At 34.2% G+C, this 13,763-nt stretch overlaps 1 protein-coding gene across 2 annotated transcripts; it reads right to left on the bottom strand.

Annotated features, from left to right (window-relative positions):
• Positions 1 to 6,806: 6,806 nt before the first annotated feature.
• On the bottom strand, positions 6,807 to 13,357 carry LOC143902918 (uncharacterized). Of its 2 annotated transcripts, XM_077416174.1 has the most exons (6): positions 10,219 to 13,357; positions 9,886 to 10,123; positions 9,126 to 9,806; positions 8,779 to 8,990; positions 8,487 to 8,655; positions 6,807 to 7,922 (listed from the first exon to the last, which is right to left on the bottom strand). In XM_077416174.1, exons 3-6 carry the CDS (start codon positions 9,511 to 9,513, stop codon positions 7,684 to 7,686), a joined length of 1,008 nt encoding a protein of 335 aa, XP_077272300.1. In that variant the 5' UTR covers positions 9,514 to 9,806; positions 9,886 to 10,123; positions 10,219 to 13,357; the 3' UTR covers positions 6,807 to 7,683. The 2 variants fall into 2 exon arrangements, with proteins under 2 accessions (XP_077272300.1, XP_077272309.1); XM_077416183.1 differs by lacking the exon at positions 10,219 to 13,357 and having other exon boundaries at positions 9,886 to 10,208.
• Positions 13,358 to 13,763: the final 406 nt, after the last annotated feature.

The following is a 13,763-nucleotide window of genomic DNA, read 5'->3' as shown; positions in this document are numbered from 1 at the left end:
GGCGTTCCACGCCAAATCGGACACCATTTGGGTTTTGCATCTTCGATTTTTTTGAAAATTTTTTATGTTATAGTATTGGTTGAAAGAGGCCTCCATGATTTTTTTCAAATTTTTTTGTCGAACCGTTTTCAAAATATCGATTTTTGAAAAATTACGTTATTTTTTTTAAACGCCCATAAATTTACGAAACATGGGCCAAATGGAACGTTTTTTTTTTTTTCAAAAAAATTTTTTTTAATTTTTTTTAACTGTATTTCTATAAGATTTTGAAATTTTTGACACAAATTTTTGATTTACAAAAAACACGTACTGATCGATTTTCTCCAAAATTTTTTGTAAAAAACTATCATCGATTTCACAACTTTTAAGCCTAAATTTATAATGAGATAATAACGGGATCTATTTTTTTTTCGATTTTTTAAATTTCCATCTTTTATTTATCCGTGCTGAAAAATATCTGAAAAGAAAAAATAATGTACACAGGAACTACTATTAATAATTATCTAAGACATAGTGATTACTTACTAAATAGTTTACAAATTGATTTCAGAAAAAAATACAGTGAAATTAAAGCGTTTATTATTTATGCTTGATAAATTTTTTTTTATTAAGTAGCGTTTATTTTTTTACACGTTTAAATATTTTAAAAATTCGAGATTCAACAGATGATGAAAATTGTTTAAATCTCAAAGTGCCTTCTCCGTCTGGAATTACACAATGATATTTCTGCGTTCCTGTTATTGTCTTAGCTCTAATATATCGCTTGTCTAATGATTCTTTGCTCTGAATATAATCTTTGTTAGAGAAGAATTGCGCATAGATATTTGGCAAAAAATTTAATTTTATCGCCCAGTTATATAGTTCTTGAGGAGTTGAGATTTGTTCGTCATATGGAAGTTGAAGACTTGCTCGTGCCGCTATTCTCTTAACAGTTCCTTCTACTCCATCACAAGGACCTTTGCCATGAGCTGTTGCAAAATAATGCTATTCAGCCAAAGTCTTCTTCATGAAAATTAAGATTTACAAAATTTTTATAATTTTTAAATTGTTGAGGTGCTCCGTCGGAAAATTTGCCAAATATCTATGCGCAATTCTTCTCTAACAAAGATTATATTCAGAGCAAAGAATCATTAGACAAGCGATATATTAGAGCTAAGACAATAACAGGAACGCAGAAATATCATTGTGTAATTCCAGACGGAGAAGGCACTTTGAGATTTAAACAATTTTCATCATCTGTTGAATCTCGAATTTTTAAAATATTTAAACGTGTAGAAAAATAAACGCTACTTAATAAAAAAAAATTTATCAAGCATAAATAATAAACGCTTTAATTTCACTGTATTTTTTTCTGAAATCAATTTGTAAACTATTTAGTAAGTAATCACTATGTCTTAGATAATTATTAATAGTAGTTCCTGTGTAAATTATTTTTTCTTTTCAGATATTTTTCAGCACGGATAAATAAAAGATGGAAATTAAAAAATCGAAAAAAGAAATAGATCCCGTTATTATCTCATTATAAATTTAGGCTTAAAAGTTGTGAAATCAATCGATGAGTTTTTTACAAAAAATTTTGGAGAAAATCGATCAATACGTGTTTTTTGTAAATCAAAAATTTTTGTCAAAAAGAACCCCGCACAAAAACCTATGGAAATGGGTTCTCGGCGAATTTGTCTGAAACTTTGGGAAAATGTTGTTCATGTCATCTTGATCAAAAGTTCTCATGGCAACAACTTTCTTTAAAACAGAATTTTTGCTCCAGGAGACCTCAAAGATGGATATTTTATCACGCGATCACAGATGATTTTACCCATTCAGCTTTTAGAATAATGATTGTGTGTGTGTATTGCATAACCCATGAAACCTGAGAACAAAATCGGTCCTTTTCAGGGCCATAATAATGTGCAAAATCCGATCGCGCAACCTTCTTGCGGTGCACATTGGATAACGCTAATCCCGACGGTTCATACTGTTATTACTGTTATTCATCAATACATTAGGTTATTAGGTTTTATGGGTTATGCAATACACACCCAAACACACACAATCATTATTCTGAAAGCTGAATGGGTGAAATCATCTGTGATCGCGTGATAAAATATCCATCTTTGAGGTCTTTTGGAGCAAAAATTCTGCTTTAAAGAGAGTTGTTGCCTTGAGAACTTTTGATCAAGATGACATGAACAACATTTTCCCAAAGTTTCAGACAAATTCGCCGAGAACCTATTTCCATAGGTTTTTGTGCGGGGTCCTTTGAAAATCTTATAGAAACACAGTTTGAAAATATTTTTTGATATTTTTTATTAAGTGTGTTTAAAAAAAAATTTGAAAAAAAACGTCCCATTTTTTTGGCCCATTTTTCGTAAAATTATGGGCGTTTAAAAAAAAAGTAACGTAATTTTTCAAAAATCGATATTTTGAAAACGGTTCGACAAAAAATTTGAAAAAAATCATGGAGGTATTTTTCAACTAATACTATAACATAAAAAATTTTTTAAAAAATCGGAGATGCAAAACCCAAATGGTGTCCGATTTGGCGCGGTACGTCTTATATATATCTTCCATCGCGTAAATTCTACAAATGAACTTTGCTGGAAAAATACATGTGATATAAAAGGCACAAAAGAAATTTATGCAAAATTATTCTTAGTACAAAGTAATCGGAGCACGATCCTGGAGACATCCCGTGTCCGCGATATCGTCATCGTGGACGAGGCTCCGGGCCCAGAGAAAAAATAATCGTAATACAAACGATAGACCCTCGATATTGTCGTACAAAATATATGTGTATCTATCCTTATAGCTTCTTCTCCTCTCTATATTATAATGAAAGAAACGTATCCTACTGAAAAAGGCCCGTTTAGCGAAATAGGAAGCCGATGCCAGCTAGTCTCACGCGAAAAGCGAACGTCGAATTTATAACACAATGGCTGTGTTCGGGAAGCGCGCTATTAGCGCTATTGCATCATTCTATCTTTATCGCTTCATCAGGTGTAAAACAAGGATAAAATAAGCAAATAGCACTAATAGCGTCTTCCCGAACGCACCTAATAAATTAATATTTAGCATCTCTATCGAATTTCTATCAAAAAACGAGACAGGTCATTTTTTTGTTTTCTAAGAGAATTCAATCACTCTCTCTAACCGAATTTCACTAATATTTAAACGTCAGAAACGCACGTGGTCCGAGTTAGCACAGGTCCGACAGATTTCTTTCTATAGACGGCATAGTTGCCAAAATATATTTCATGAAAAGAAAATTAATCTACAAAAATCAAATAATATTATGAGCATTGCACAAAAAAATATACACGAAGAATGTATTTTGAGAATCAGAAAGATTAAAAAAATGCGACAAAGTTTTTTCCCTCCGGATGAAATTCCAACGTGCACTTCTAAGGTCAACGCGCATCCTTTGCTAAACGAATGAATTCATACACGTTTTGCAGCCAGATTTTTATTGACGTGATACAGACGGGTGTACATCTGAGCCTCAATAAAGCGCAAGTTTAATCGTAAATCAGTTATGCGAAAGATCTTAGATCTTATATTTGTCAATAAAGTTATAAAATCCGCAAATAATGCGAAAATTTGCGCATAGTCCCTCGTGATCGAATATAATTGGATCGCGTCGCTTCGCTAATGATCGGATGAACATTTTCTAAAAAACGCAACAAAATATTTGCTCCACGAAATAAGCTCGCACAAATCGCATCTGACAAAACTGAAATTTAACAATTATATGTAAAATCATAAAGCTATAAATTAGTTTTTGTTTTTAACAAGAGAAGTTGAGACACGTAGCGATAAAATTGAATGAATTTCCAACACGATAAAGATAAGTTTAATAATTTTCTTCTACGGTTTTCATTTCTTTTTTAAAAAATAAAGATGTTAAAAAAAATCAAAATAAAGTAATATGTAACAAAAGTTTCTCTTGGTGTAAATTTTTAAAAGGAGAAAGCAAGTTTGAAAGAATAATATGATGAATCAACATTCTCTGAATACATATAGAAACCATTCAATTTTTTCCCGACGCGTTGTGGAAAATATGACGGCTCCGTATAATCGTTAATTACCGCTAACGAACCGTCGTAAGCAAATTCCTCGAAACGTTCGCTACAAAAGAAAACGAAAACAATTTTGGGACAAGAACGGAAGCGTTCGTTTGATCGTCATCGTCTTCGTTTCTAAGCCGAAAAGATGTACGTACTCCACTAAGATAAATTATAATTATTCTTGATATCAGCATTCGCGGCACCCTAAAGTCCCGATGGATAAAAACTAAATACTTAGTAGCATCCGAGTTTGATTTAGTCGGGCAACGTGAACACAGTTACACGTTTGCCCGTCTCTGTGAAAAAAAAAACGCGACGATCACCTTTTTTCTTTCTTTTCAAGTACTCTGTATACTTGTAAACTATAAATGTATAAAAACGATTAGGTACTCGCCGCGATAGAAAGAAAGTAACACAATACAATTTCTTTATGATTCTCGAAATCAAATCTGTTTGGATTTCTAAGCACAAGGAAAAACATCTCTTTTGCTTATGTATTATTCGACAAAGCAATGATACTCTTCATGGAGTGCAGTAACGGCTGTCGCATACTAACAATGGAAACGAAGACGAGGGCAAAAACGGATAAAAGATTGAAAAGCGCACTCGGAAGGGAAATGAAAGCACCGCGAGTTTCCTCTTCTCGACGGTCCTTCGACTTTATTCGCGAGGCAACGATACTTTACGCAAATATCCAGTATTCTGTATACAATCATAATTAGCTAATCATCCGTCGACGAAACATATCGCTCGCGTTAAAACAGCCGCTTCGGCGTAAACTGCACACGTTATGCAGTTATAGATAATTAACAAACTGAATAAAAATCTTAATTCTTAATATCATTATGTTATAATAATTAAGATTTTTATTCAGTTTGATATCTATACTGTTCATCAGCTGCGTTACCCTCTACTCTGATGCTAAGAGACTGAGTGTAATAAATCAATACTATATAAATTTAATATTTATTGCATTTGTGTTATAGAAGTTATTGTTTTACCCCATCAAGAATGGATCGATAGATCCTTTGAAATAGTTTTACATCATTCATTTACATTACAAGAAAAAAATTATTTGAGGTGCAAGAGATGCAGTAAATTGCCAAGTCTAATAAGTACCCGCGTCAATATATACTATGTATACTAATTCACATTCTCAATTGTGCTACTGTTATTATTTGTCATCAGACAATTATAAACATACACATAATAATTAGATAGATATTATATATATATACGCATGTGTGCATAAGAATATATGTAATTTATAAAAAGCGGGTGCTTATCAGCCTTGATACGTTACTGCCTTCTGCTACGCGGACGGCCAGAAAGCATTTTCAGGTTCAGGCCGTATTGCTAAAGAATCCAAGACGCGGCAACGCCGCGCGGCGTTGCCGCGTCTATAGCATATGTCTCTCCACCGTGCGTCCGTGTGAGCAATTTAGTGGTGTGTGTACGTGTACGGACATACACCACTTCATAGAACCTGAAATTAGTTGGTAACACTGAAACCGGAGTTTCGTGTTGTCACCACGCGAGGTCTCCAATATCAGTTCGGCCTTTGCTTTTAGTTGACAGAGTTGACATTACCGACGTCGAGGAAGTTCGGCCTTAGCTTTAGCATCCCCTTAAAAGGGGAGCAATCGTCGATTCTGAGGGAGCAATTAGGGAGCAATCGTTTGAGCTATAGTAAATTAAAAAATATGAACTTGCAGCGCCAACGCCGCCAACTTATTTCCGGTCCAAAGGTCCGGGTTGAGACGAGACCAGCATTTCTCACTGGTTTCAGCGCCATACCGTGTAGCGGCCAATGCAGTAACTACGTTCTTAAAATAAAGCGGGTCATTTTCGGACAAAGTCGCTAATAGTCGATAAGTCGCGTCGTTATTTTCTGTTATTATCGTTGTGCAGATATAATATATGATAAAAAAGTTGCGCAACGACAATATAATGATAACGAATTGTTGTTAATAGTTATAGAATTAGAGCGCACTGATCTCTAAGCCGAGAACTCCGCATGACGTACGTGTTAGAGAAGTTATATTGCAATCAAAATTAAGTATGTTAATAATTATTGTTAGGACTTTCAGCCCTTAGAAATTTGTTATGTCAATTATAGTTAAAAAGATATTGATGATTAACAAATGGTTGTTCGAGTCGACGTCGAATCGACGTCGATAAAAGACATCGATCGAGCACATCGATTCAATGTGATTTTGTCTCTGAAGTCGATGTGTTTTCGATATCGATGGAATTTCGATGAAATTTCGATTTGCATATGTTTTGAATCCCATAGCAAATATCAGGTTACGCGTGTATTCAGACATCATTGTGACATTTAGACTCATTACATAGTTTACTTTGTCATCTTCGAAAAGAGGTCGAATCGACGTCGAATCGAATGTGGTGCACCCTCTCCCCTCATTTTCCTTTTTCCTTCCCTCCTGATAACATCAATAAACAGAACAACCGGCCATGTATGTGAATAAAATATGATAATACCTTTGGAATTCAATCGAATTATAATCTTTGATGTGGCATCATTGCCTGTTTGAATCAAGAGGATTGTGTACAGAAAATCAATTTTGAGATTAACATCAATTTTAATGATCACATAAAGAACATTTTTAACGACTACAATTGAAAATATGCATACATTTATACATTTGACTATAATGAGATCAATGAAACTAACTGAAATGACCACAGAAAAAATAAAAAATGTTAAAATGTTAAAAATAAAAAATGTATACAAGAGCTCTTAAAAATTAGTAGAGTAAACAAAAATGATAAAAATTGACAAACCAGTTTTGGTTTATACAAGAAAACCTATAGGAGAAAAGGAATCAAATTTCTGTACGAAGCATGCATATCTATTTGAATATTTTATAAGGAATGCCATAATGAACAGAAAAAAAAGTATTTTTTACTTTTAATGAACTGTGATAAACATAGGCAAACACTAAATTTAAAACAAATATAAGTACTAATTTACAATCTTGTTTTAAAAAAATATTTTAGCTCTAATCCATAAGCTGTGACTACAGTCAAATGTAAAGAGAATCGACTGTGATTGATTACAATTTAGCATTAAGGCTTCAGAAATTTAAATGATTGCATCTAATGTCAGAATAAATCTACTGTGGTAATGAGATGACAGACAGTTTGACTCATAGGAATAACATGCTAAGTACCTCACAGCACAAATTTCTTAAGTATTTAAAAATAACTACTGTATCTGAACAAATAAAATTTTTGTTACAATAAATCTTCCCAAACAAATAAAATAACTAAACATATTACAATAAAACTTCATTAAATCTTCTCAAAAATTTAATACAACCTCTGACTATGTTACAATAACTAAATAAAAGGAATAAAATAATATATATAGGTTTTAGTACGAAAATAGATATATTCCAGTAAACACAATGTTACATGTAATGTAAATGATAGTTGTAATTTCCTACTCAACAATGTAACTATTATATAACATAAGTGTTACATTACATTGTTACATGTTAAGTTATATTGTTGAATAGGAAATTTTAACTAATATGTACTTTACATGTAACGTTGTGTTTACTAGGATGTCATCCTACACATATTTTAGACAACAACATTATTGAATTATAGTAGCTGCATATTTGGTTGAAGAAGTACTCTCTTCACTACTACTGCTATAGTTCTGCCTCAATCCTTTTTCTTTCCTGGTACTTTTTTTCTGACTAGGACATGGCTGCTGACTAGAAGTACTAGTGCTACCCTCTTGATCTTTCCATTTGGCATCTTTGAGCCAAACTTGTACTCCTTTTTTACACGCTGAGAAGTCTGTATCATCTATTTTTAAACTGACAGCACCTGAATAAGGCAAAAGCACAGATTGTATAAAGCTGTACACTAATTTATGTTTGTTCAAACTACAAAACAAATGCAAAGGAAAATTATTACTCTTTTTAAACATTATATTGTTTTATGTAAAAGTAAATCTATGCCCATAGTTAAAATAAAAAACTCCTATACCCAGTTAAATATTAGTCAGAAAATGAACTCCAACTTTCACTTCCATGAAAAATAAAAGCAAATAGGTAAAATTGGACAATTAAAACAATTTAACACTTTACATTTCTTTATTGACAGAAAACCTACATTTTCATATCAAGGCTTATTAAATAAATAAAAAAACACTACTTCTGGATAAACTAAATACTAAAACATAGAATTTACAGTACATTATAGTTTAGAAACTTTTAAATCAAATGCATTTATTGAACTAAGTCCTCAATTAGGTACAAAATGAAACATTGAGCAATGATGCATTGGAATCAATACTTGCTTTAACATGAATTTTAACATGTACTGAAAAGATCAATCTATTGAGAGATGTGAAACACATGTTTCACTAGAAGTAAATAACATTCTCACCTTTGAGGGCAGTCCACAATAACAGGTTCTCAAATTTGCGTTTGCCTGCTAGACCACTAAAGCTATATTCACTACCAACAATATTAGTAAAAATCTGCGCCATCAATTTCATTGCAGATGTCCTTTCCAATAAAGGATTTTTGGAGACATATGAACTCAGATAAATGGACTGAAAAGAAAAAAAAGTATTAAGTTTCATAAATTAAACTTAATGAAAATTAACAGATTAAAATCAGTCTCAGTTACTACACAGGATATTACACTTTTAATTCAAGTAGGAAAGCATACATACTGTGCATGAAAAATTATCTTCATCTTGTACAAATGTCTCCATTTGAGAAACTTCCCTTAAAGTCTTCAATGGAAGAGTTGGCATGCCTTTAGGTTTTGACAATACTTTTTCATTTGGCAGTATATGTATAATTAGTTTTGCCACATTGCTTGAAACCGTTTCAATCTTTCCATTCAGTTCTTTAAGTAACTTCAGCACATCTTTTTCAAAATCTGAAATAAAGATGTATCAAAACATCAGTTTAAGTTAATCAAATGAGAGAGAGAAAGAGAGAGAGAGAGAGAGAGAGAGAGAGAGAAAGAGAGAGAACAATAAAATTTAATTATGCAAAGGGAAATAGAACATACCTGAAAAATATGATTCATGCAAAGATTGCACTTCCTTTACAGGTGAAATAGACAGCTGCTTTCTTACTTTCTTTATATTAGAGTCTTTGCCTAAGATTTCTGTGTTCTGAGTAAAATCATCAGATAGGAAATTATTTTGCTCATCTTTATGTCCAGATGACAGTGAATGTCGTGCAGCCTCCCCTTCTTGCACAAAAGATTGTGAATGTTGCGAGGCGTTTCCTTGTCCAGGTGAATGTGAATCACGTTTAGTCTTCCAGTTGGAAGAAATACTTTTCACAGGGAGCGATATCTTTTGTTCCATTTGCTTCTTTCGTTCTAGAAGTTTCGCCCTAAGTTCCGCTGTAGATGAAGCATCAGAACCCCTGTTCTTTCTCACTATCCTCATAGCTTTATCATTCTAATTTTGCCTATTGGAAGTATTGACCTCACAAACTTTCACAACAGACTTCACTTTTGGTTGAGCATTGAATCGAGAAAATTCTTTACCTTTGCTTGGTAAAGCAATGTTTTTAAAAGGAGCTACAATCTGTTTCTTTAGAGGAGGTTCATTTTCATCTTCAGATGAAGGTATCGTTTTCCGCCCTCTCCTTCTGTGACCTCTTTCAAGTTCCTTCTCAGTTTCATAAGAGGAATCATTGAGTCTATTTTTAGCACCTAGATGAGCAGTCAAGTAATCAGCTAGAAAAGAAAGAACAATGAATGAGACACAGTGAGCAAAAGATAAAATAATAGATGCTATACTGTTGTTGATACAAACCATAAGATGATTTTATTTCGCATGGTAAAAGAGTCCATGAATTATCATTAGGTGGTGGTGTGTGAATCTTGATCATTTTGATAATTTCATGTTCAGTGAAAGATTCAGGAGGCCAATAGCATTGATATGTGTTAGTCTCTTTTTCAAACAAAAGCCATTTACTGCTTGCCACCTCATAATATACATCATCAGATTCATCAGGGTCAGAAGATTCTTGAACAAACTTGACAACAATAAACTGAAACAAGGAAAAAGGACATTAGTTACAAAATACAAATCTTGACACATTCAGTACAAAGCAAAAACATATGATTATATCAAATATTTACATACATGTCTATTGAAGTGTATCAACACAATTTGAAACTGAAATTTAATACAGAAGTGGAGTAGAATGTAACAATGGTACACATAAAAAACAATCACTATCCTTCATAAGCCAACACTTTCCAAATACATCTTCTAGAGAGAAAGATTCACGAATATCATTGATTCCCCATACTTTCATAATGCCTAGCTGTGATGAATTCATTGGATAAGTGTAGAAGTCATCTGAGTGATTAAATTGCCTACCAATGAAGATTACAGTATTCCTCCTTCTGCTAATTATGTTTTCTAGTATAACAACAGTCCCTTCAGTGGTCATAAAGCAAGAGTCCTTCTCACCAATCTTCAAAATAATGTTGTTGATACAAATTTCTCCAAACTGCTGACCAGGTTCTATCTCATCAGGATTTTCATGACGATGCAAAAGTTTATTTGAGTTATCTTTCTCATTCAATAGCACTTCTACTTTGTTGGTCTGTTCTGAGACTCGTTGAGCAATTTGGTGAAGTGGTAAATAGCCTGTCTTCAGCATTTGCTTGATTGTCTTTAAGGCATTTTCATATGGGAAAGCACTAAACGATTCGAGATTTCCATGGTCTCTACATTCATCGACTAAGTGCTTTAAGGAATGAACATTATATGATACAAAATGCTCTCCATACACTTGTACAGCATGATCAATAAACGTATTTATTAATATTTCTGCCTACTCATTGAAAATTGGCAACAAATATGAGCTAGCTAATATGTACATAGCACACTGAAGAAGAAGAAACTGATTGTAAATGGCTGGATCTAAATGATCTCTGAATACAAGCATTGCATCATATAACAAAAAACGTCGAAGCTCAGTGGCTTTATATTTGTACCAATCTTCAAGATTCTTGGGCTTCCTGTTGAAATCTCGCGGACAAGTGGATTTCAGCTGATGCAAAATAACTGATATATTCTGCATCGTATCTCTATCCAAATTCCATGGTTCTTCCCATGTAAATAGTACTTCAAGAAATCTCTTAAAAACTCCTTCATACACTAAATGCATAGAATCCAGTCTAAATTGTGATACCATACCGATTCCTACGAGCTCCAAAGGCGAATGGCCAGTATGATGAAGCCGGTCCACTTGGTTGACATATAACTCATCACTGCGAGGTTGACAGTCAATACCAACATTTGCAAAATGAATTCGCTTCTCTGCATGAGCACCTACAACTGTGCATTTCTCACATGCACCATATCCTGTATGTCCAATGCAACACTTGACGAGAGAACGAGCAGGAGCATCAAGAATAAAATTTCTGATGGAGAAAGGGTATTTGAACACCATTATAGCTGTAACCATTATTTTGTAACTCTTCTATCTCTAGAATAAAGTCTCCTAAAAATAGATCAACATCCCTTGGATCTTCTCCATAATGAATTGCAATGATGAAAAGATTATTCAAGGTTCCAACTAGTTTACCCAAGATAGGCCAAAACTTTTTCTTGGAGTGAATACTGCTCTTAAATAATGGGAGCCCATCTATATTCACATCAATGGAGATAGAACCTTTTTGCTGAAGATAAGAATCCAACTGATACTTGTTCAAACTCTTCATGATACCATGATACCACATTAAATGATCTTCCATATCTTGGACATCTGCTTTTTTATCAGTACTTAGCAAAGTTTTGTAACTCTTTGGCATTCTCTGAAATATTAACAATAGTCTACCTAACAATTCGTCAAGTTTTCTCATTGACAAAACACCACCACTAAGGATCCATTGACGAATAGATTTTATAATATAATCTTCCTTCTCTTCCTCAGTAAGGTTTTCACCAACTCCTATTTCACTGTGAGATGATGCTATATCTGATTCATGATCACTATCACCAACCAGCTCATCCACATTCATATTCTCTGGTACGCTGTAGACGTCACAATCATCCTCAGTGACAGTAATATTATCTTCCATACCTTGATCATTTTCAAAGATACTGTCTGAGTTACTGGTACTTGAAAAATTTTCATTTTCTCTTTCATTTTCACTCTCAATGTTACCACTGCTATTACTACTATCACTGGCAGGACTGTACCGAAGCAATCGTTGTCGCAATTCAAGAAACGCCTCTCGATTTTGAACAGCTGTAGCAGCCCTGCGTCTAAAAGTTTTTCTGCACTGATAAACACAAACAGTTTATAGTACATAATCAGAACACCTCACGAAAATAATTTAAAATGAAATCCACGGGCTAATATATTACAAACGCTCCTGTTAAATAATAAGTACATGTATCAAATTAATCTATCAGCTTCAAAGGAGGCTAGGCTGACAGGTTTCGTCCGTAAATCGCTAATGAAATTGATAATAAAGTAAACAATACAAGTTGAAAAGTCCACAAAAAGATTACTAGTGAACAAGAGACATTCCTACTCAAAAGTCAGCCACCAACACAATCCCTAACCTCAACATTACGCCATGAACAGTAATAAACTACCTACATGAATATTTTAAATAATATTCATGTAGGTAGTGAAATAATTTAGCACGAGGGTAATTCTTCAGTTTAGCTACAGCAGCACAAAAAACGATGAACTTAGGTTCATTCGACGCGTTTTTGCACGAAACGAAAGAATCTGGCAGAAAAAAGTGTCGCTCTGCCCCGCGACGCGAGATATTAATCGTTAAAGTTGACAGGAATCAGGTTATGATTCCTGTCATACCGACGACATGTAGCAACACTGAACGTGCCCTGCGGCCACATGCGCATGCTCAGTGGTCGCACGCGCATGTAAAACTGCGCCAATTTTAAATGAATCAATCGTGCAGAATAACCAAGCATCTCGATTCAAGCAGTTAGGTCTCACGCTGAGAGTTTCTTTAGTTTAATTATGCGTGGGAAGCATGCATGTGCTTTATAATTTCGCCGAAGGCCCCCCTCGCACCCCCCGTGTGTGTGTGTGTGTGTGTGTGTGTGTGTGTGTGTGTGTTTTCCCCGCATAATTAAATTAAAGAAACTCCAAGCGTGAGACCTAATTGCTTGAATCGAGATGCTTGGTTATTCTGCACGATTTATCTGTTTAATGATTTTCGTTAAAGCAGGGCACACACACACGTGTGTATGTCCTGCTTTATAGAAGTTGTGATTTTCGTAAAAAAAAGCGTCATTTAATCTATTGTACATAAGTTAGATGACGCGCTTTAAACACTTGGTAAATATGTATAATAGCGGACCCAGCCCCAATGACCTTGACCTTGACATGTGTTGTCAAGGTCACCCTCTTGAATGACCTTCGGAAGGTTTTAGCCGTCGCTCGTTACTCGTTAAAAAGTTATAAACAAAAAAAGTTTGGAAAATATAGCAGCTATTTTGAGTATTGAAAAGTTCACGCATACACTTTCCACGCGAACCTAGGTCCACCCCCACCCTTCCCCTGCTTTCGGGGGATGTGCGGTAGCCCGTTCCTTGTTTACGTGTATACTGTTTATGCATACACAATATATATGTCGAAATAGTTCACGCATACACTTTCCACGCGAACCTAGGTCCACCCCCACCCTCCCGCT

The sequence above is a fragment of the Temnothorax americanus genome, unplaced genomic scaffold, assembly GCF_048541705.1.
Source record: "Temnothorax americanus isolate GAGA-0224 unplaced genomic scaffold, ASM4854170v1 Scaffold102, whole genome shotgun sequence".
Lineage (NCBI taxonomy): Eukaryota > Metazoa > Arthropoda > Insecta > Hymenoptera > Formicidae > Temnothorax > Temnothorax americanus.
Note: the sequence above shows the minus strand (reverse complement) of the source record. Positions and strands in the feature narration are given on the sequence as shown.